The 25,166-nt window shown below is 38.9% G+C and overlaps 2 protein-coding genes across 2 annotated transcripts in view; both read right to left on the reverse strand.

Annotated features, from left to right (window-relative positions):
• LOC580098 (integrator complex subunit 5) overlaps nucleotides 1-22,513 on the reverse strand; it is a 30,116-nt gene extending 7,603 nt beyond the window's left edge. Inside the window, exons 1-13 of the mRNA XM_030997996.1 lie at nucleotides 22,493-22,513; nucleotides 17,365-17,569; nucleotides 16,577-16,680; nucleotides 15,598-15,706; nucleotides 13,530-13,668; nucleotides 9,451-9,649; nucleotides 7,619-7,733; nucleotides 6,719-6,954; nucleotides 6,108-6,277; nucleotides 5,412-5,520; nucleotides 3,062-3,172; nucleotides 2,377-2,644; nucleotides 340-458 (exon numbers count right to left, since the gene is read on the reverse strand). Coding sequence (XP_030853856.1) covers nucleotides 340-458; nucleotides 2,377-2,644; nucleotides 3,062-3,172; nucleotides 5,412-5,520; nucleotides 6,108-6,277; nucleotides 6,719-6,954; nucleotides 7,619-7,733; nucleotides 9,451-9,649; nucleotides 13,530-13,668; nucleotides 15,598-15,706; nucleotides 16,577-16,680; nucleotides 17,365-17,569; nucleotides 22,493-22,513 — 1,905 coding nt within the window. The remainder of the gene's footprint in view (nucleotides 1-339; nucleotides 459-2,376; nucleotides 2,645-3,061; nucleotides 3,173-5,411; nucleotides 5,521-6,107; nucleotides 6,278-6,718; nucleotides 6,955-7,618; nucleotides 7,734-9,450; nucleotides 9,650-13,529; nucleotides 13,669-15,597; nucleotides 15,707-16,576; nucleotides 16,681-17,364; nucleotides 17,570-22,492) is intronic.
• A 1,219-nt stretch (nucleotides 22,514-23,732) lies between these two features.
• Nucleotides 23,733-24,896, reverse strand: LOC100890456 (uncharacterized protein K02A2.6-like). The gene has a single exon (XM_003731884.2). It carries the CDS (start codon nucleotides 24,894-24,896, stop codon nucleotides 23,733-23,735), a length of 1,164 nt encoding a protein of 387 aa, XP_003731932.2.
• Between the last annotated feature and the right edge of the window lie 270 nt (nucleotides 24,897-25,166).

Consider the following 25,166-nt stretch of genomic DNA (forward strand, 5'->3'; position numbering starts at 1 on the left):
TTTCAGTATTTTTAGGGCAAGGCCACTTTTCTGTAGGGCACATTCCTATATTACAGCACAAATAGGAAGAATTGGAAAGGGCACCAAAAATCTCCAAGGCCAATGGGAGGGGCATCCAAGGCCATGGCCTTGGTGGCCTTGGATTAATTTAAGCCCTGTGTTATGCACAGCCTTAACAAACACCTCTGAATTCAAAGACGAGTCAGCAGAGAAAAGCAAAACATTGGCACAAGAGAGATTTTGAGAAGCTCCTGGTATCACGAAGAATACCCACTGGAACATTCTCATAATAACTTTTTAAGTCCCAAGTATAAGAAGGAATAAAGCCAGTGTTCTTACCACTTGCACAGACCCGACGAGTAAGGATCTGAGAACAATGGATTGGGCGGTGGTATGACTGCATAAGAAGGTTAAATAACTGCTGCATGTTTCCAAGGTCTTTAACCTTTCCATGGTATCTGTAAGAGTGTGGTAAGAGTCGATAAGTCAATACATATATCAATATATAACAAATTGTAGGAAACAAATAACAAATATGAAAATTTGCAAATCTGTTGTTGGCATTATTTTCATTCAAACAGGTTTATCTAATACAAATTTCATTCGTCTTGACAACGTAAAGATTGAAAGAAAGATTACTCTGTACTGCTGATTCACCCAGACCTTTGGAAAAGTTCTTTAATCTGTGGGTTAACTATATGTCATAGAATTAAAAGCATCAAGCAATGTGATCTACTGCCTCAACAAACAGCCAATATTTTGGTGTGTAAAACAAATGCCTGTGCTCTTCATATGCTTTTCACACTGGTAGAATTTTGCTTATCCCCGGACTATAGGTGGGGCTAAAGGGGTTCTTAGCCCCACCTATAGTCCTGGGTAAAGCTTAGCCCATCTTCAATTCAGACACAAATTTACACAAGTGGGCTAGCCCCACTTAAAGGGCAAGTCCACTCCAAAAATAACTGACTTTCAATAAAAGCAGAACAATCAGACAAACCAATCAAAATAAATTTGAGCAAAATCGGATAACTAATAAGAAAGTTATGAATTCATGTAAAACTATGGAACAATGAGAATCACAACACAAATAGCCAAGATGGTTATCACTTTGTGACGTCATGTCCTCACAACTTATCAATTGCTTTATATAGTTTAATCCCATTAATTTCCCTTTTATCTCCCAAAACTTGATTTCCCCATGCCTTTGCCCAGGTTATATGATTTGTATCATATTGCATGCATGACATTTCCCAAAAACATTTTATGAATTTTGAAGAATTTATACTATTTTCTGAATATTGTATTTCATAATTATTGATTTTTATATGAATAGTTTATCAAAATTCAATTTTTCATGATTTAACTGGACAAAAATTACTCTTTATTTGTGCATCCACACAAAAACACATGACTAACAACCTAACTTGGATGCTGGTGTGAAGAAATAAGATTCTTAGGGTGAAAATAGGAAATTTATATTATCAATATAAAGAAAATAATTAGTGGATAGTGAGGACCATACGTCACAGACTCATGAGTGAGTTGCCAATTTGTGTAGTGATTTTCAAAGTTTTTCATGTCATTAAAAATGCATAACTTTCTTATTAGTTATCCGATTTTGCTCAAACTTGTGTTGATTGGTTTGTCTGATTTTTCTGGTTCTATTGAAAGTAAGTTATTTTTGGAGTGGACTTGGGCTTTAAAGTGATGGGTTAGTTGGGCCTGTATAAAGAGCAGGGCTAACTCTGCAATTCCGATGCCAAGCAAATGAATGAGAACGGAAACAACAAAAAAGTCTGGTACTACGCAATGGAGCGTATCTGAGCTGGCCAGAGGTGAAGCAAGAAACCCACTGTCCAATCAGAGACGACGTATCCATCATGTATATGCATTTCCTGTAAAGCACTACTGGTGCAAAATGTCATGTTGTGTACTCTTATTGTGTACTATGCAGACTTTTCACTGGAATTTTTTAAAAATATTCTTTTCGAGGCAACTTTTATTAACAGAGTGATTATGTTTAAATTATACCCTTTTTATCATTAAATATATGACCCTGCCCCCTGCTAGTGTGAGCAAGAGCGCATCTGCAGAAAAGTTCCCTCATGAATATTCACACTATACAGCTTTTCTTATCCCGGGATAGGTGCTTAGGAACGGGACTAAAATAACGTGTGTGTAAAGTCAAGAAAGTTAGTCCGGGGCTAAGCAAAGTACAGGGCTAAGCAAAACAAGTGTGAAAAGCATATCAGTATACTAATCTTTGTGTTATAAGATACTGAAAAGTGGAACAAAATTTGCCTATTTTGTTCAATTTGACCACAGTGGTGTTTAAAGAATTCTTTGTGCCTCAAGTAGGAGTGTTTTCTCTCTTACCTGCACTATGCATTGCTGCAAAGAAGAACTCCACAGACGACTGACACAAGCAGAGCAAGGTCGACATGTCAATCAGCTCGGGTAGACCAATCAGCTTCAAGAGATCCACTGTCTGACAAGCCACGCCCAGGTCGCCATGGTGAAGCTGGCTGGCAATCATCTGGAGGTGACGGGTCAAGTGGGTGCGAAGGTTAGAGGTCATCTTGCTGGAATGGGTGCTATTCTTGAAGGACAGCAGTTTGTTGAGGTTGGTCAAGAGCTGCAGTGTCTGTCAGATAGAAACAAAAGATGTCAAATTTTATGCCACATTAAAATATTTAGCATCAGAGCCTTTTTACATTATCAAAACAAAGATTATCCTTTTTTTCAAAAATTTCTGTACAATTGCATGTCATGGTTTAATGGACTATAAGCAATGAAAACAAGCAATGTATAATAAGCTAATATATATTCAAAGAGGAAAATATATTCATGTACTCTTTATATTTGGGTGTGTACCTCACTATAGATATGGCAGTAACAATATACTGTGCAACTTTGAATTCTATCACTTTAATTATGGTGCCAAATAGATAACAAAATAATCTGTTCCATTATCTTTACTTCTTTGACCCCAATTTATGGGCCTACTGATACTCTGAATATTCAAATAATTTGTTTATTTTCCATGCAGAGGGTTTTCTACCTGCTTTGGGGTAGTTCTCTGCAGTTGATTGACTGATTTCTGGATGGCGGCAGGGAGCACTGAAGGATAACTGGTCTCAATCTCTGTCAGGATACTGATGTATAGACCGATCTGATACCAAGAAGAGAAACCACATCCAAGGTTAAAGGTGCATAGAAGTGGGCTCTCGTGGGGAATTCAACACCATTCGGGTGTTCAGTTAAAGGTACTATGTCCCTTTTGCAGCCAACCTCAAATTCTGTAGAAATTTGCAGGAATTATAAATATGTCATGTATGTCCTATCTGTGAAATTTGAACGTTAGCAGTGTCCTAATATTCAAATTATGCAAGGAAACCCGTTTACTTGATAGACTTCACTGTCAGACACTATTGAATGACTGACTGGCTTTTTTCTTCTTTGGTAATAACATACATAAAATGAGCTGTAAAAGCAGAGCTGCCAACCTCCAGAACAGAAAATCAGTAATCACAAGGCTTAAAATCAGTAATTTTGGGTATAAATCAGTAATTTTCTATGCGGCGCTATGACTCTAATAAAAACGGCACGCCAACATTGCACAGACACATGATTATCTGAAATTTTTGGTGATTTTACTCACACAAAGTTGTTAAATAATGAGTTTCATATCATCACAACACAGTCTTCCAGGAAAAATGGGGGGGGGGAAATATATATAAAAAAAAAAAAAAAAAAAAAAAAAAAAAAAAAAAAAAAAAAAAATTTAAAATCCGTAATTTTAAACAACATTCCGTAATGGTCGTTAATTTCCGTACCAATTACGGGAAATCCGTACTAGTTGGCAGCTCTGTAAAAGGTACATGAGCATTTGTCTACCGGTACATCAAAAACCCACTTCTTGTGATGGCCAAAATTAAATTGATTGAATCTTTGCGCAGCATAAAATGTATGACCATTCGGTACAATGGTCTAAAAATCAAGACTATTACTTATTGGCTCTATAGCTCCTAAGTCGATTTGACAACTAATAGTCGTTACTTTCCCACTTGAAGACATTTTCAAGCCCCACCTTTTTTAGGGAAGTTCTAAATTAGTATTATCTTTCAAATGCCTTTGAAATTTCACCTTTTCATTTTTTTGGCCTGCAAATGGGACATAGTACCTTTAATCACTAGGATTAGCCTTCAGTTTGATAACTGACAAGCCTTGTATGGTATGGTAAAGTCATTATCTTACATTTCATGCACCTGAAGATTCTATAGGACTACGGGTTCACTGTGTTTGCACAGACTTGTACAGACTATTAATGGTATTTCCACCAAGTGTGAGCTAATTAGGGCCTTAACCCTCTCCCTGTAATATGCACATTGTCGACATTGAAATGGAGTAGGAGAAAGTCCACTTGCACGAGATGGTGTCGCAATAGTTCTTCACATTCCTCCTCTACATCAACATTGCTTTCATCATTATCATTACCACTCTCAAAACCCTTACCACTGTCATCATAATGATCACTATCATCATCTCAATCGTCATGATCATCACTAAAATCTTTACCATCATCATGATCACAATCATCATCCTCCTCACCATGTTCCCTCCTCAAATCATCATCACCATCATCATCATCATCATCATGTTCAATCCTCAAATAATCATCATCATCATCATCATCATCATCATCATCACCATCTCCTCACCATGTTCCATCCTCAAATCATCATCATCATCACCATCATCACCACCATCACCATCACCATCACCATCACCATCACCATCACCATCACCATCACCATCACCATCACCATCACCATCATCATCATCATCATCATCATCATCATCATGTTCCATCCTCAAATCATCATCACCATCATCATGTTCCATCCTCAAATCATCATCACCATCATCATCATCATCATCATCATCATCATCATCCCTACCTTAGCTTGGTTAGATTCATTGATAACTTTCGTCATCACCACCACCATCATCATCGTCATCATTGTCGTCGTTGTCATCATCATCACCATCACTACTTCTATTACCATCAACCATCATTCACCATCCTCCCTACCTTAGCTCTGTTAGATTCATTGATAACTTTCGTCATCACCACCACCACCATCATCATCGTGATTATGATCATCATCATCATTGTCGTCGTTGTCGTCATCATCACCATCACCACTTTCATTACCATCAACCATCATTCACCATCATCATCACCATCCCTACCTTAGCTCGGTTAGATTTATTGATAACTTTCGTCATCACCACCACCACCAACATCATCATGATTATGATCATCATCATCATTGTCATCATCATCACCATCACCATCACCATCACCACTTCTATTACCATCAACCATCATTCACCATCCTCCCTACCTTTGCTGGATTAGATTCATTGATGAGTATAAAGCTAAGGATGTCTGATGCACATGACTCCCCAGACTGCACTGAGATCAGAGATAGAATCCGCTGCAACCATCCAACTCTGAAAATAACAAAGAGAATACATTATATACAGTAACAGAGAAAATTTGATAAATGTTGAAGGAAAATTGATAATATGAGAAAGCCTGAGAGCTTTTGGTAAAATCACTCATAAATATTTGACCTCGTGAACATATCACATTACTTCATTATTAATAAGCTGTATATCGATAAAATGGGCCACCCATTTTTTTTTTTTTTTGGGGGGGGGGGGGGTTTGTTGGGGAGGGAGGGAGGGAGGGAGGGAGGAAGGGAGGAAGGGAGGGGAGTGAAAATATCCAAACATACTAAAGAGAAATCCTACAGCCCCACACTTTGGGATGGCTGGCAAAATTCCTGAGACGATATTCACACAAAAAATTATGGGGACATTATGCCTTTGCTCTAAACAAGCCCTCCTTGAGAGAGCCTGGAAAGAGCTGAAAACTTGGAAAGATTACCCAAATCACACTTCTCTTAAAAATTGGTGTTGGACCCCCCCCCCCCCCCTCCCTCCCTCCTTTCCGACAATCCTGGGTCTGCCCTAGGTTTTTTCTTGAATCTCAAAAATCACTGATTTTAAACTAAAAATTGATGATTAGCTCTCACCTTCTTCCTTGTGAGCTTATTATGTCATCACACAACAGAGAGGTGTGCTTCTGAAGCTCATTGAGAAAGGGTATGTTACCACTCTCCTGACTGATCTGAGGACTAGCAAGAAGGGATAGGTTACCAGACTGGCTGTAGGCTGACCGCTGAAGATCCAGTAATAGGAGATCCTAGCAAAAGAATGTGAGACAGGATAAAATATTTATCTTTAATATGCAGGAAATAAATCTAAATAAGTTTCTGATGGAAAAAAAAAAAATCAAAATCTACATAAGTACATAGACCAATCATGCATACAATTGTCATCAATATACCATTTTCCTATTCAGCGATAAAATTAAAATATATTATACAAATGATAGCAAATGAGTTTCTTACACAATCTCTAGTTAACAACTAGAGTGCTTTTTATTTGCCAACTAAGCATAGTAAGGATTTATGAATATGGGCCCACAAAACTATAAATATTACACAGGCAAATTGACAGACTATATAGAGGTACATTGACAAAGATCATGTCCACACCATATGTAAAAATCTGAACTAAACTCATAGCAAGTATCCTAAACAAGCAATGAACAAAAATGAAGAGCACATTTATTATCACTCACCAATACCAGAGCACATGTGTATTGGACCATTTTATTGACCTTTGACCCCTCCTTGACCTTGGTTGACCTCTGGTCATCACAGCCTGTGTCCAGGAGGAAGAGGAGGAGGTTAAATGCTCCGTTACCGGATCGACAGATGAGATGAATGACAAGAGTGAGAAGACTGTCCCTGTCTCTCTTCAGGACGGTCGAGTCACGGAACTGCTCAGAGATTCTGTTAAGGACCTCTGGGGTCACTGGATGGGATAATACACAGTCAAGAGAGGTGGAACCAGTGAGGACAATTTTGGACATGCTGATGATATAGTCCACCACTCATGCACTCTGCAGAGAAGAGCTTTGTTGCATGCAATGCACCAAGGAGTTATTCCATCTATATTGACATTGCACACCACTGTGTGTGTATACACTCATTGACCGATGGCCCTTTTTCACAAGATATCGAATAGCCCGGCAGCCCGGTGCACTTTGATCAAATGAATGAGGTACTGATATCTGAATATTGGAACATTTGGGGAGTAACCTAGTATATCCAAATATGGACGTCTGATGGGGCCCCTTCTGCTGTATTTGGTCCCTGGGACCAGTTGAAAAGGGCCCCTAAATGTATTCAATCAAACAGACAAGGTTCCACTTGAAACCAATTAAAACTAAATGCATGAATGCCAAAAAGTGACCTTGTCTGTCTGATGCATAACAATGTCTAAAATGTAAGGCTACAAAGACTGCATTGCCTACAGAACTCCATAGGTCATGTACTCTAGCTACATCTGACACAGCCAGAGACTGGAAAAGTTATGGTCAATTAACAAATTTATGGAATTGTGTTTAGGTGTCAAAACAGAGTTTGAACCTGCAGACCATTTTCAAAATGGAGGAAAAGCAGTTTGAGGGACTTACAGGCTTGAACAAAATCTGTGGTGATGATCTTGAGTAGCATGGGTGACATGGTAGCAAGCTGAAGAAGAAACGGTACAGTGAAGACATCGTGGTCCTTCTTACCATCTAGGCTTTCCTGAAGAGGGAGAAAGAAAAACAAAAGGAGGCAGAAGGAATAAATAGAGAAAAGATCAATCGGAAAGGAGGAAGAAGAAATATAAATTAAGAAGAGCAAGAAAGAAAAGTGATAAGGAAATGCAGATTTCAGACATGAGTTGATTCTATGTGAGGCAAGCAGCCACCAAGCTTTAGGGTTGTCACTAGCTCCAAATGCAGTGAATTGGTCCATCATGGATGATTCTTGTTTATGTTTATGATATTAATAGCTTTCAATAGTCATTGCAGACACATGTTATTACCATTGCCATATCAGGCAAACATCGTGTAAGAGTTTTATTTGGGGCATATCATGCAGTTATTGCTTTTCTATGAAGAAATTGGAAAGAGAGATATACTCGTTTTTACTCTCCCCCTTCATTTCAGTGAGAGAATGTGATGAGGTAAGGGGGGGGGGGGGATATAGCCTCAAACTGCAATTTTTTTCTTCACAATTTCCATGTTTGATTTACGTAACCGAGCATGGACTTCCATGGTACTGCCCTACTCAAACACGTGTGCAAAATTAAGATCGCAATTTAGTAATCCTGCTTCTTTCTACAGCCTACATGGAATAAATCAGGCAAGGCTTTATAACACTTACCAGATGTCTACGGGTTCCATTAGTTATATGTCATGTAATAGTATAGTATTAATGACTGCTTTGAGAGAAATAATTGTTTTTATATGCTCAAGGGAAGGTTACAATTGTGCTATTGCCCCGAGGCGTGCCGAGGGCAATAGCCCAATTGTAACCTTCCCGAGAGCGTATAAAAACAACTATTTCTCAAATATTAAAGCAGTCATTAATACTTTTATATGCCGAAAACAAAAGAGTCAACTAATGACACCACCTTGGCCTTTCTCTAGTTTATCTGCACGGTTGTTTTTTATGAGTGTATCTTTGAGAGTAGACTAGATCTAGATTCTAGTCTAAGCAAGATATTTTTACAATTTTGGGGTTGGGCCGGCCCTGTGGGGAATAGAGAGAAAAACCTGCGCTTTCATATGACACCTCACTTATTGAGTATCACCTTCAGGATCACAACAGATAAAGGTTCGAATCTCGATTTGAAAAAAAAAACTTGACTTTTTTTGCATGGATGCGCAATGCACGTAGACTGCATAGAGACTGCATTGCGTGTAATCTCTATGGGAAGAATATAGCACACAACATCCGGTGCGTGATCAGACACCCTGACAACTAGATTTATTTTCGTCTACGTCTATGCTGGTACTCCATTTTCAGCAACTAAATGAACATGTTTATGGATAATTTCACGTACCTTTTTTGATGTTCTTGCTGTCAGCGAGTCTTGCATTTGATAAGTTGAAATCTTGGGACAGTTTCTTTAGCCATTTTCGTCTTATTTGGAATTGTCTTGTCTTGTATGATAATACCGACCAATTCTTCGCACACGTACGGTATCCTCGATCGCTCAAACCATTTTTTAACATGTAAACCTATGGGGTAACCATGGAGACTGAACTATTTTCCCGGTAACCATGGTTACTGGGATTTTAGAACTGTTTTAACCATGGTTACTGGGAATTTTACAGAAATAGTTAAAGTTTATGAATGCAATTTCGACCAATCAGATGGCTGGATTTCTTAAGTGAGGTGTAATACTGGTTAATTGAAAACTTGTGACAAAATTTCTGTAGCGATTGAGAACGTTTTCTTTTGTACGGTATACCTGGAACAAATCGAGCAAGGCTTTACGGATGTCCTGAGAATGCTGAGAAGTCAGGTGACCAAGGATACCAACCACCGATGCAACCTTTGGAACCTTGGTTTCCGTGGCAATGAGCTGTCCCTCAGATGATTGGCTAGAGCAAAAGTCTTTGAGTCCACATGAGAGCACACGGGTGATGATTGTTGTTGGGAAGCAGGACCTGGGAACAGAATGTTAGTCAAATAGACACCAAGGATTATACTGTTTTATACAACACCTACGTGGATCCCTGTCATTTGATTGGAGGATTGTTGGTCACATGATATTCAATAGATGGTATATTGCACGGTCGTGCATTTTTGGTTATATGCGCCGTGCATTTTTGGTTATATGCAGATTGCGTACCTCTCTGCCGTGCGCGCGCGTATCCCTGCGTGTATCTGACACAAAGGCAATCTGAATGTAATCGAGAAGGCTTGAATCCAACTTGAATTTATCTTTAATATAAGGAGTAAAGCATAATTTGTTGATTAACGTTCTATTAGATCTTCTTCGATGTTGTATAAAACAAATAATGAATGTTTTTCATTCGTTCAATGGTGCGAATATTTTCATTCGTTGAAAGATTAACATTAATTCTATTCAACTTGGCTGACGCCTCGTTGAATAGAATGTTAATCTTTCAACTCATGAAAATATTCGCACTATTGAACTCATAACCATTCATTATTTGTATAATATTATAAGATGCAAACTTTGAGAGGTTTTATGCGTATTGCTTCACAGAGCATGAGCAACCGAAGGTCAATGAGTGTTCAGTGAGGTTTGGGAGAACAACTTTTTTGCTAAACTGCACTCCTAGGAGCCTAAATTAGTAATAATAATAATAATAATGGTGTCTGTTATCATCTCTGGCACATTGCCACTCCTGGCACTCAATTATTAATACCCTGGCAGGCTTTAGCATGGCTGTCATTACAGGCATTGAGCATTTCAAGGAACTAATTCCTGCCAGATACCCATTTACCTCACCTTGGTGGAGTGTGGCAAATGTCAACTAATGTGTTGCCAAAGGACAAAAGCGCTGCAATAGATATTTGGAAGTCTTTGGTAGGCATTACATAAGACATTACATGAACACATCACACCGATCATTCGTTCTCTACACTGGCTCCCCCTCCAACAACGTATCAAATTCAAGATTCTCATGCTGACATACAAGGCCTTTCACAAACTTGCTCCCTCACATCTCTAGGCACTCATCACTCCTAAAACCCGTACTTCATCTATGCGTCTCCGATCATCATCCACAGCACATCTTCATCTGGCCCCAGGCCCTCGCACCCACACCTGTTATGGAAATCGTGCCTTTTCTGTCTGTGCCCCCCAACTTTGGAACAATCTTCCCCATGAAATATGCGAGTCTCCAACGTTAGAAACATTCAAGAGTAAACTTAAGACTTATCTGTTCAATATGTAATGTAATGTAATCATATTTTGTTTGTTAAACTATAAAGCGTTATGTAAATATTAACTATTATATACCTCACTTAAGAAATCCAGCCATCTGATTGGTCGAAATTGCATTCATAAACTTTAACTATTTCTGTAAAATTCCCAGTAACCATGGTTAAAACAGTTCTAAAATTCCAGTAACCATGGTTACCGGGAAAATAGTTCAGTCTCCATGGTTACCCCATAGGTTTACATGTTAAAAAATGGTTTGAGCGATCGAGGATACCGTACGTGTGCGAAGAACAACAAAAAGGTACGTGAAATTATCCATAAACCAGCATAGACGTAGACGAAAATAGATCTAGTTGTCAGGGTGTCTGATCGCGCACCCGATGTTGTGTGCTATATTCTTCCCATAGAGATTACATGCAATGCAGTCTCTACGCAGTCTACGTGCATTGCGCAACCATGCAAAAAAAGTCAAGTTTTTTTTTTCAATTCGAGATTCAAACCTTTATCTGTTGTGATCCTGAAGGTGATACTCAATAAGTGAGGTGTCATATGAAAGCGCAGGTTTTTCTCCATATTCTCCACAGGGCCGGCCCACCCCCAAAATTGTAAAAATATCTTGCTTAGACTAGAATCTAGATCTAGTCTATATACTCTCAAAGATACACTCATAAAAAAACTAGATGGAATTTTGACTGCGCGCAGTCGAAAATGATGCCTCCGCCATAGAGCAATTTAAACAAGTTTGGAGTTTAAATCTCCAGTGGTTCTTGAGATATCATGATAACAATCTCAATGTATGGAATTTCATAAGTTGACCTCTGTGACCCTTGACCTTTGACCTACGTGCTCCAAAATCTACTCAGATTGTCTTCCTATGGTGATACACACTATCATTAAGTTTGAAGTTTAAATCTCCAGTGGTTCTTGAGATATTATGATATGGTGATACATACTATCATTAAGTTTGAAGTGAAAATTCTCCAGTGGTTCTTGAGATATCGCGATAACGATCTCAATGTATGGAATTTCATAAGTTGACCTCTGTGACCCTTGACCTTTGACCTACGTGCTCCAAAATCTCATCAGATTGTCTTCCAATGATGATACACACTATCATTAAGTTTGAAGTTTAAATCTCCAGTGGTTCTTGAGATATTATGATAACAATCTCAATGTATGGAATTTCATAAGTTGACCTCTGTGACCCTTGACCTTTGACCTACGTGCTCCAAAATCTAATCAGATCGTCTTCCTATGGTGATACATACTATCCTTAAGTTTGAAGTTTTTACATCTCCAGTGGTTCTTGAGATATCATGATAACAATCTCAATATATGGAATTTCATAAGTTGACCTCTATGACCCTTGACCTTTGACCTACGTGCTCCAAAATGTAATCAGATTGTTTTCCTATAGTGATACACACTATCACTAAGTTTGAAGTTTAAATCTCCAGTGGTTCTTGAGATATCATGATAACAATCTCAATGTATGGAATTTCATAAGTTGACCTCTGTGACCCTTGACCCTTGACCTTTGACATAAGTGCTCCAAAATCTAATCAGATCGTCTTCCTATGGTGATACATACTATCCTTAAGTTTGAAGTTTAAATCTCAAATGGTTCTTGAGATATCGCGCTAACAAACTCAATACAAGGAATTTCATAAGTTGACCTCTGTGACCTGTGACCTTTGACCTACGTACTCCAAAATCTAATCAGATCGTCTTCCTATGGTGATAAATACTATTCCCGAGTCTTAAGTTTAAATCTTAAATGGTTCTTGAGATATTGTGATAACGGTCAAACGGGACGGACGTACGGACGGACAACCCGAAAACATGATACACGGCACCACCTTCGGTGGCGGAGGCATAACAACCGTGCAGATAAACTAGAGAAAGGCCAAGGTGGTGTCATAGGTTGACTTTTTTTTTTGGCATATAAAAGTATTAATGACTGCTTTATTATTTGAGAAATAGTTGTTTTTATACGCTCTCGGGAAGGTTACAATTGGGCTATTGCCCTCGGCACGCCTCGGGGCAATAGCACAATTGTAACCTTCCCTTGAGCGTATAAAAACAACTATTTCTCTCAAAGCAGTCATTAATACTATATTATTATTGTATGATTGTTATTAGGAATTTGTTATTATAATTATGTATTATAATTATTTGTTATTATAATACATGAGTATTATATTGTTGTAATTTGTAGGTTAACATTACTTTAATTTAATTTTTGGTTAAGCGCTTAGAAACTTTGTATTAAGCTCTATATAAATGTAATTTATTATTATTATTATTATTATTGATCATAAAACAAAACTGAAGGAGAAAAGATTTTGCCACCTCTTGAACTCAACAGATGGTGTGATTTCTCTGGTAGAATTCACTATGATTTTACTGTAACAAAATTTGATATGCTCTAGCAGTTTAAAAATAAGCCCCGGCATCAATAGTTCTCCCGTTTGTCAGACCAGGGCAGCGTTTCACGAAACCATCAATAGTACAAGTTCACAGACAACTTATTTCTTGAAACGATGTCGATATCTTCTTTCAGACTTTTGTGGTCATGATATATGATGATTTCAACATGCTAAACTTGTACCTTTTGTAGCTTGTAAACTTACCCTATATGTGCTACAACCCAATCAAAATGAGGTGAGTGTTGTACAGAGGTGTTGAGGAGAGCATCTACACATGGATCTGGGCAGGAAGAGCTCATTGCTGCTATACAGTGTGTTGCTAGATCCATGATGGTTCTTGTGGCTGAAAGAATAACGACAAAGAGAATGTTTATTTATTTAAACAAAATTTAAGATGTTTTCACAAAACATGAAATCTTTTGATAATGACAACAAAATTTATGGCCTGCAATACGAAAGAAAGGAAGACCAAAGAGTTCATGGAAAGACATGGGGAAGAAAGAAAGCAGAAAGGTTGGTCTAATGCAAGGGTCACTCTGTGGCCTGGACCCACCCTCCTCAGGTCATCACCTTTCTTCACCTGAGCCAATTATTTGTAACCTCAGGGTTTCACCATCACTTCATGTGCTTTACAAAAAACAAAGGCAAAGCATCACTCTTATCAGCAAATGTGTTAGTCCAGGCTTCACCCTTTGAATTATTTGCATAGGTGATGCTTCACTTTTGTCAGTTTTACATAGGTGAGGCTTTACTTGTGTCAGTTTTCCATAGGTGAGGCTTCACTTTTGTAAGTTTTCGGCCGGTCTGAAGCTTCACCACTGTTTCACCATACTGGCCATTTGCATAGTTCCAAGCTTCACCACTGTTTCACCATATTGGCCATTACATACGTCAACATTGAAATCTCGCGAAAATATAGGCTAAGTTTTATGCACAGATTTCGTTAATAATCAATCGTAAAACAGGGTCAGACTCGGAGTAGTACCGTCTCAAAATGATCGGAAAACTCTGAACTTTCTATTTTTTTTCAACTCACCTCGCAAAAACTTGGGGCCAAAACTTGGCACGATCTGCGCTGCGCATGCTGGGTACAATACCGACAGCTCGTAGGCTACTAGTCTCGTTCCAGACTTGAGGCTGGCCTTTCAGGCACGTATACTGCGAATACTCACGCAACTAGTTATGTGTAGGAGACTAGTAGAGTACTCGAAAACGATCTCGTGAAATCTCGAAATCAGTTTCGCTGGAGAAAAGTTCGGTGACCTCAGGACGATCACTCTGCGAGTGCATGAGTGACCGGAATAAAAATTAAATAGTTGTTTTGAAACGCACGATTTCGACATGATTTCGACATATTTTCGACGCGACCGGTAGTGGCTTCGATGTCACATCACCTGAACAAACAAGGCGACCGATTGGATTCGATGTCACATCACCAGAAAAAACAAATTACTCGTCAAAGCTTCACACATTTCATCAATTTGTATAGTAAAGCTTCACCCAATGAAGAAAAACGAACGTTAGGACTTCACTACAACAACAAATAGGTCAGGGTCAGGCTTAGGCGTCGAGTCGACGTCGATATTTGGCGACCTCTGAGGAGGGTGGGTCCAGGCCACAGAGTGACCCTTGCATAAATGAGGAGGATGCTTGGACAGAGGGAGTGTCATCATTACACAGAAGACAGTGACCCCACGAAAGAGGAAAAATGCTGACTTTGATAAATGATAAAAATAATATGTCTTGTTTACGAAGGATAGCCTCATCACTATTAATACTGTCTCTCCGAGGGCCCTGCAATCATATTATTACCCCAACATGATGATGATGCATTCAACATGTACACCCCTTACTCAGAGACGTATAATGGCTCAGTGGTAGAGCAGTGGTCTTTTACCCAAGAGGTCCAAGGTTCTAAAAGCTATTTTTCATCACTGACATTATCATGATGTTAAATTCTGATATGACATATCATTAATTTACTTGACACTTTGTTTTTTTCCCCCAAACATATCAACCTTTATTTTCATAAACAATTGAACTCTTAGCTTAATTGCATTTTGTCAATAAGTCCGAGTTCTATCACATGCATTAACTCGTTGCCTACAGGAAAAAGGGTGCTCCCTGTATTAGGCCTATGGAAATTAGGGAATTCAGAACAGAGTCAACAGAGTTAACTTCAATCTAAACAGATGAAATATTATACAAGTTGACATTCAAGTAACATGAAAAATGGATGGAAAGAGTTTTGGCGAGAGCTTGATATCTTTACCTTTGCATGTCATCCAGAGCTGTAGAAGCTCATTGAGGTTAGATGGATGTGGTACACCTCTGCGACTGGCATAATTACTACTGATCTGTCCTAGCAGAGCAATGGACCACTGTAAATAGAATAGGAGGGGAGGAAAAGATAAGGAAATAATTCTAGATCCTTCTGTACCAAAAGAAGTGCAAGCAGTTATCCTTATTGACCTTGCAAGAGTGGAAGTCTGAGTTTCAAATCATTGTTTGATGGTTAAATCTGGCCATTTTATCTGCTTTTTATAATTCAGGAGAAAACAAATAGCTATTTTGCACCATATCTACAGTAAAATGTTAATATTCTTGGGCTGGATTTGTTAAGATACCCAGGCTGGTGTTCAATCTAATAGTTGGATTAGTTCAATATTTTCTGAGCATGATGCGTTGCTCAGTAAAATGGCTTCAGTCATATTCAGAACAAAGAAAACAAAGAAGAGTTTTGTAGTTTTAGTAAGCCAAATTATTAATCCAATAAAACCTAGCCTTTATCTAACATGGCCTCTATCTTTTATTAAAACATCTATCACATTGTCAGGCCTTAAATTTCAATATTTTTAGGGCAAGGCCACTTTTCTGTAGAGCACATTCCTATATTACAGCACAAACAGGAAGAATTGGAAAGGGCACAAAAAATCTCCAAGTTCAATGAGAGGGGCATTGAGGCCAGTCAAAGGGCCATGGCCTTGGTCGCCTTGGATTAATTTAAGCCCTGTATTGTGTAATTAACAATACTATTGGATTCATCTCCCATAGAAACGTTTCCCCATTTTTGGCTGCTACCTACTTTGAAATACTTCATTTTTAGAATCTGTATCATACAGTCAAAATGTTGTTTGTTTTCCTGCAATATGAGTGAGAATTTACATCATTTTTAAATGCAACAATTGTTTTATTTATTTATTGTTGCCATATGCAATAAATTTGAAATTGAAATAAAAACTAAATCTTACAGCAGAGAGGATGGGAGACCAGGCTGTAGGACTATCTTCTATCAATTTCTTGAGCACCTTGTAGATATCTTCTATCAGTTCATCTAGGTGAAGTCCCATGCTTGCTATAAAGGTCAATTGAGATAAACAGATATGGAAAGATAGTGAGGGAAAAAAAGGGGGGGGGGATTCAATTTTATTTTTTTATTAACTACATCAGTTAGATTTCCATGGTTCTCATACCTAATATTGTAGGAACCTATCATCAACCCCTCCCAGGCTCAACAATACACAATTCCTAAAGGGCACGTGTTTGCTCCTTGCATGCCTAAAATGAACTGTCTGAGGGTCTTGTACTTTTCTCAAACTCAGTTGCATATTTTGCAAATGAGTTTATTTCAACAAGTTTGCAATGACAGGAGGCATATAAATATGTAGGTACAAAGATTTCAATCAAATGAGTTACAATGAGTTCTTCTTAACACTCAAAAAGATATTACTTTATCCAATAATTTAGTTTCTCTATAATCAATATTTCTTGTCACAATTTCATCACAATGTTAAGACGAGGAAAATGAAGAGGAAGAGAAAGAGGAAGCGAAAGAGGAAGAGGAAGAAGAGAAAAAGGAGGAGGAGGAGGAGGAGGAGGAGGAGAAGAAGGAGAAGGAGGAGAAGAAGGAGAAGAAGAAGAAAAGGAAGGAGAAAAAGAAGAAGAAAAAGAAGAAGAAGAAAAAGAAGAAGGAGAAAAAGAAGAAGAAAAAGAAGAAGGAGAATAAGAAAGAGAAGAAGAAAGAAAAGAAGAAACATACATGCCCCTTCTCCTTCCAGCTCATACAGGTACAAGTTGACACTCTCATCAAAGACATGGCAAAGAAAATCCAGGACGGCTGTGCGGGCAGCTGGTAGGGTCTGGAGAAGATGGAGGGCGCAACGTGCATGTTCTTCACTAGAGAGCTTCCGTCCATTACGGATGTCGACGCCTTTCACAAAAGTGCGAACGTTAAACAGGATCTCCTGCAGATAAAAGAGAGCATTGAAAGTAATAGAAACATCGATACACATAATACACCAGGGCTTAAATTAATCCAAGGCCACCAAGGCCATGGCCGTGGATGCCCCGTTGATTGGCCTCAATGCCCCTCTCATTGGCCTGGGAGATTTTGCTTGCCCTTTCCAATTCTTCCTATTAGTACTGTAATATAGGAATGTGCCCTACAGAAAAGTGGCCTTGCCCTAAAAATATTAAAATTTAAAGCCTGATACACCTAAAACTAAAAGGTTCAACTTTATTTCGAGCGAGGCAATTACTTCCTTCAAGGCTATTGAGGAGCTGCTTAGCTCCTCCACCTGTGCTTGATCAAGGAGAGGTCCTAGATGACTAGAAGAGTGCAAATGTTGCTTATGTCTTGAAGTAGTGTGAATCGTGCAAACTAGACAACTATAGACCAATCTCACTAAAATCAAGAGCATGTAATATCCTGGAGCACATTTTTCATGTCATGGAGTCATGGACCATCTCAAAGATCATGACATACTCTCTGATGTAACCCTGTAAGTTGGGGCTCTGATCGGATCGGAAGATCAGAGCGACACCCTCGCACCTTTGATCAGTATCGGATCGGAAGATCGACCAAAAAATTGGATGATTTTTTTTTTGTTAATGACGAAAATTTTCAAGTTTTTGGCTATCAAATGCTTTAAAAAAAATTCATAGCTGGGATTATTTTGTCATGTGGAGTTGTTGTAGACCATGTTTGTTGATATTTAATGCCTTTTCATGGCTTTGAAATTAATAATATTGGTCTAAGAGAAGAGGCAAAACATGCAGGCCGCCATCTTGGATCATAATGTAGGCATGCATTATAATCCAAGATGGCGGCCCGCATGTTTTGCCTCTTCTCTTAGACCAATATTATTAATTTCAAAGCCATGAAAAGGCATTAAATATCAACAAACATGGTCTACAACAACTCCACATGACAAAATAATCCCAGCTATGAATTTTTTTTAAAGCATTTGATAGCCAAAAACTTGAAAAAATTTGACATTATAAGAAAAAAAAAAAAAAAAAAAAAAAATTTTGCTGATTTTTTTTTGGATCATTTTTATTGATCGGCCATCGAAAATTATTATCCGATCATCCCTGATCGGCTCAAGATCGGCCCCCAATTCGATCATCTGTTACAGGCCTACTCTGATGCCCAACTTGGATTTCTTAAAAGCGATCTTGTGTCCTGGACCTTACTCTTGCCAAGATCTTGCCAAGGGCATAGACAATAGGAATCAACTCGATGTCATTCTGCAAGATTACAAGGCTTCTTCATATGCTTGACTGATACGACATACAAAACTCTACCCATGCATGGATAGCTGACTTTTTTGTGATTGTACACAGCAGGTAATCCTTGAATGAACTGTCTCTACCAAGTCCCAAGTGATACCTGCAGAGACGCCAAGTTCAAAGATCCGCAATGTGTGACATTTTCATTATTCGGCGCGTGCGAGGGTATAACACACGAATAAGGTATAGTGTTTTTTTAAAATCTAACACGCACGTCGTGCGTGAGAGCGTTTTCAGACCCTCAAAATGTGTGATGTCACGCCTAATGCGTGACACTTGGTAGCTCTGTATCTGGAGTTTCGCATGGTGGTGTCATCGGCCCAATATCATTTCTGCTGTTCATTAATGACCTGCCAGAGTGCCTGTCTCGTGACACAACTTCTTCTTTTTCTTCTTCTTCTTCTTCCTTTTGAGTACCGGTACAGACCTCTATACAGAGTATTATCGTACTATACTAGGGGTGTGTGCAGGTGGACCACAACACCGGGGTTTCCCCCTACTTTTATACGAATAGTGCAGTGGGTTCTTCACGTGCAAAGGTAGTGACTCTTCTCTACACGGGGCCTCCATTTAACGTCCTATCCGAGGGACGGAGTGTTTTTCACTTGACATAACCTGCGTCTATGAAGAAGAGAAGGGGCACGTTAACACACAACGCAGACTTCAGTCATCCGCCTGGGTGGGAGTCGAACCCGGGATCTTTGGTCGACAGACGGACGCTTTACCGACTGAGCAAACTCGCCTCTTCCAAAAAAAGTGCTGCTTCAAGGCCTTCGGCATCGGAGCTCCCTGGAGTTGTATACACCAGCACAACACCTACATCAATACGAGAATACACACCGATGGTGGCCTGTAGACCTACTCATATATAGCGTAGGAAGAAGAAGATCAACATCATGAATACTGTCTGTAATGATATAGTGTAGTTGGTAATCTGCATAATTTCATTATTCTTTTAGTTTTAGTTTATATGCAGACACAGTTTTCATTGCTATTTGCGCTTTTGTCATTATTCTAGCTATTCATTTTAAACAGTATTACTGTAATTTACAGTAGATAGACATCAGATCATGATGTTAATGTTGGACTGTTCAGTGTTTAGTTTTTGTCTTTTAAAATAGTCTACTGTTTGATAATGGAAATGAATGACAAATTGACAAGTCACAAGTCCATTAAAATTCTCTCAAGTCTCATGTACTAAAGTAGCATTCAGTCACAAAACCAACTCAAAAGGGAGTCGTTTCCCAGTCAACATAGTATATTAAAGCGAGTTGGCTCAGTCAGTAAAGCGTCCGTCTGTCGAACCAAAGATCCCGGGTTCGACTCCCACCCAGGCGGATGACTGAAGCCTGCGTTGTGTGTTAACATGCCTCTTCCCTTGTTCATAGATGCAGGTTATGTCAAGTGGAAAACACTCTGTCCCTTGGACAGGACGTTAAAGGTACTATGTCCCATTTGCAGGCAAAAATAATGAAACGGTTAAATTCCAACGGCATTTGAAAGATAATACTAATTTAGAACTTTCCTAACAAAGTTGGGGCTTGAAAATGTCTTCAAGTGGGAAAATAACGACTACCGGTATTAGGTATCAAATCGACTTAGGAGCTATAGAGCCAATAAGTAATAGTCTTGATTTTCAGACCATTGTACTGAATGGTCGTACGTTTTATGCTGCGCAAAGATTCAATCAGTTTAATTTTGGCCATCACAAGAAGTGGGTTATTGATGTAGACAAATGCTCATGTACCCTTTACAGCTCATGTTATTACCAAAGAAGAAAAATGCCAGTCAGTCACTCAATAGTGTCTGACCAGTGAAGTCTAGCAAGTAAACGGATTTCCTTGCATAATTTGAATATTAGGACACCGCTAGTGTTTCAATTCAATTCAATTCAATTTTATTTCGCAATATAAAAATAAAAATATACAAAGTAACAGTAAATTTTAACTATGTTTACAAAGGTTATATGTGGGGCTTTCCATGAAGGTTGCGAGAACCTGTGAAGTTGGATCGCCCTAATGAAGTAGGACATATTACATGACATATTCATAATTCCTGCAAAGTTCTACAGAATTTGAGGTTGGCTGCAAAAGGGACATAGATCTAGTACCTTTAAATGGAGGCCCCGTGTAGAGAAGAGCCACCTTTGCACGTTAAGAATTATTAGTAGACCGAATTTTCTGTCTCTTTCGTTCGTTAAGCCTCTTATTTGGGTAGGGTAGGCTCCTCTCTTTAGAGACGGAAACCGACCATCGGCATTCTCTTTCAAACACCATGGCCATTTAATTACGGCCATATTTTTATGCCCCGTGGCTTAATTAACGAAAGAGACAGGAAATTTGGTCTAGTTAAGAACCAGGGGCGGTATTCTGAACATTGTTGTAAGTTTTGTGTTATCTTTTCTTGTATCTTCCAGAGATTGTTGTAAGTTGGTATTCTGAACATTGAAGGACCGCCTCTATTTTATCTTTGACCATTGATGACACGCCCATTTTTATGGACCCTTCCAATCAAAACCTATTTTATATAAGTATGATAAGTAGGTCAACCAATAGGAATACTTTATGCCATATCTGAAGATGCGCCGAGCGCATACTAATCTTGGGCGTAATTAGTTATTTGAGCACTTAATACGCGCGTCATCATTATGCGCTGTTGAATGTGGATCATGAAGACAAATCACGCTTTCACTGTATTGGTTAAGATGAGAGCATTAAAATCGTCATATCCTAGCATGTAATATCTTAGAAAGTTCTCATCTGTGATGTTTCCGGTCAACACACAATCTTCTTCTAACTCGTCCATTGGCACGAAATTGGTTCTGGGCAAAAAATATTGCCGCCATTATATCACCACGAAAGATACAACAACCCCGTACCTGTTGTAAATATTGTTGTAAATACCATGCAAGATAAGATAAGATAAAAGATACAACAACTTTCAGAATACTAATTATCTCGACACATCATCTCCTGTGCGCATATGCAAATGAGGATTAAATGCCATTTTATTAATAATAGGTCTACGCACAATTACAGGCGCTAGTGTAGCAAGGTATCCAAAATATAGCCTACTAAAACAGACCTCAAATTTTAGACCCCAAATTTCGTGTTTATCATTATCTCTAGGGTTAGGGTTAGGGTTAGGGTTAGGGTTAGGGTTAGGGTTAGGGTTCTAGGGTTAGGGTTAGGGTTAGGGTTAGGGTTAGGGTTAAGGTAATGATGACCACAACATTTGGGGTCTGTTTTAGTAGGCTATATTTTGGATACCTTGCTACACTAGCGCCCAATTACAAGTGCACCAAAGATGAGCGTAGGCGCGGCCAATAAGATGAGAGAAAAGATACAACAAAAGATAACACGAAAGTTACAACAATGTTCAGAATACCAACTTTATCTTATCTTCAAAGATACAACAATATTATAGATAACACAGGGTTCAGAATGCCCACTGCACTATTCGTATAGTGGTCCACCTGCACACAACCCCAGTAGGCCTATAGATCTAGTACGATAATACTCTGTAAAGAGGTCTGTACTCAAGGAAGAAGAAGAAGAACATGGTCAATTGTTAGAAAAGACCTTGCTTTTGCATACCCGTGCTTCCTCCGAGTCCATCGCTGAGAATTCAATAGTAAATGAGCTAGAGATGAGATCAACTTAAAAGATCTATCTGGCTGGAATACAGTAAGAGTTGAGAGCACTAACTGAGAGTTGTCTCTTTCCAACTTCCAAGACCCACTACGGTTCTGACTTGAAGTAGTCGCTGAGCTGAGCTGAATTTGGCGACCGATAGTACGCGACCAAAGGTCAGTGTACGTTCGTGCTCCATATACGTACGTACGTGGTTAAAACCAAAGATAGATAAACCTAGATAAAGAATAGTGCGTACGGTTTACGCACAATAGTCCCATCAGTATACTTTTCTGCGGGTTTAAGATACGGTACTGTACAAATACTGCTGTGGCTTTCGTCTCGCAACTAGAAGAAAGTTACCCTCCTCCCTACTTTTCGTTGACAATCCTTTTTCTTAATTATTTACCTGGTGGTGATAGGGGAGATAGTGCATGAGCACCCCATATATGTCCAGCTCTGGAACACTCTTCTCAAAATTTGTCAGATTGATTTAAAGTTTGCGATAATTTCAGAATTTTTAGGAAATGATCACCGCCTTGGTGGTTAGTGGTCGCAGGGTAAAAGGAGAACTTCACCCCCCCCCCCCCCCCCCCCCCCCCCCTGTAAAGTGTTGTACACTAATTATGATTTATAATAAGAGTCTTCTTGAGGCTGGATTTTGTAGAACTCAAATATGAACAACTTGTTGTATTTAATAGATGTATGTGAAGCCGCATTACAATCTGCGGTAGCAATAATCATGGGCATATGATATAGGTCATTTGTTGACATACATGTAGATATAAAATGATATCATATCACAATCCCTCTTCTCAATGAAAATTTAATTTCATATTTAGATCCATACTGTTTAAAATATCTTTTTAAAATTCTTTGCTTAAGAAAGTAAACTTGTGCTAATATGAACTTACAATTTCGTCCCTTTCTTTGTTTGTTTGTTGTTTGTTTTTTTCACCAAAAACAATTTGAAAATTCTATCACATTTGTTTTTTTCATTTGAATGCGAATTGTTTGCTTATTTATCTAAAATGTTTTGATCAGACTTCAGTTATCATCTTGCTTTATAATGCAATAAACTTAATTAATAAACAAAACATGACATATTCAATATGTCTCTTTAAATCTAACTACTCAAAACCTTGTAAACATTGTTAAAGAAAGCAAAAGACAACAAAGAATTATCTCCAACCATATCAATATTTTACATATCGTATCTCTCTGGTTTCTTAATAGTACGACCTGATCTGGTGGTGTATGGTTGGTGGTGATTCGATGGTGTGTCTGGTTTGCTTTGTGTTTGTTCTGTTTGTGCATTCTGCTGGTCATGTACATCATTATGTCTATCACTAGCATGTTGACGGTTTTGTTCCATGCTGTCCCTCTCTTGGGTTGGTTTGATGTGCCTACGATTTCGTCGTAGAGTGTAACCTGATGATGTCTCTACTTCATATGACCTTGGTTCTGGTCTCCTGTTTGTGATCTTTCCTCTGTCCCATCTACCAGTCTCTTGATTTTGGATTCTGACTTCTTGTCCTTTGTGTAGTGGGGGAAGGTTGGTAGCGTGCTTGTCGTCGAAGTATTTCTTCTGGTCATCCTGCCTGGTCTGCAGTCTCTGGTAGATGTCATCCTTTTGGGGTGACTGGTTCCGAATTCTGGTCGGTATGTTGGTTTGGATCTTCCTCCCCAGTAACAGCTCTGCTGGAGATGGTAGATGGCTGTCCAATGGAGTGGCTCTCAGGCATTGCAATGCCTTGTTGACGCCTATGTTATCTCTCTTAGCTTTCTTCATGGTGTTTTTGACAGTTTGTACTTGCCTCTCTATAAATCCATTGGATTGTGGATATCTCGGGCTTGAGGTTACATGTTGGAAATTCCAGTCTCTGGCAAACTCTACGAATATGGCACTATTGTATTGAGGTCCATTGTCGCTCAATAGTCTCTCGGGGGTTCCTTGTTCAGAGAAGATTTCCTTAAGCAGTCTGATGACAGCACTACTTGTTGCTTGCTGTGGTAACTGCTTTACAATTGGATACTTTGAGTATACGTCAGCAACAAGAAGGTACTCTCTTCCATCAAGTGTGAAGAGGTCAGTTGTGACAAATTGCCAAGGTCTGACAGGAATTTCATGTGGCTGCAGAGTCTCTGATGGCAGGGAGTTCCCATATTCTTGACATACAGAACATTTCCGTACCATCATCTCGATCTCCTGATTTATGCCATTCCAGAAGATACAGCTCTTTGCTCTCAGTTGGCATTTGATGATGCCTTGATGTCCCTCATGTAGCTTGTTCAGGTATTCCTTTGTCAGGCATTTGGGGATGACAATTCTTGAACCTTTCAGGATAATCCCGTCTTCAATGGACATCTCGTCCCTGTATGGCCAGTATTTGATCAGGCTTTTGTCAAGTTTACGCCTTAATTTCTTCTGGCCATCCCTCTAGGATTACATCTCTCAGGATGCAAAGTTCACAGTCCTCTGATGTTGCGGTGCGGATCTCCAGTAGCTTCTTGTCTGAGAACATTACAAAGTCAACTTTCATGTGCATTTCAGGAGACTCAGGAGGCAGAGGATTGAGTCTTGACATGGCATCAGACAGAAGCATCTCCTTTCCAGGTTTATATTTCACTGTCATGT

This window comes from Strongylocentrotus purpuratus, unplaced genomic scaffold (assembly GCF_000002235.5).
Source record: "Strongylocentrotus purpuratus isolate Spur 01 unplaced genomic scaffold, Spur_5.0 spur5_scaffold_4, whole genome shotgun sequence".
Classification (NCBI taxonomy): Eukaryota; Metazoa; Echinodermata; class Echinoidea; order Camarodonta; family Strongylocentrotidae; genus Strongylocentrotus; species Strongylocentrotus purpuratus.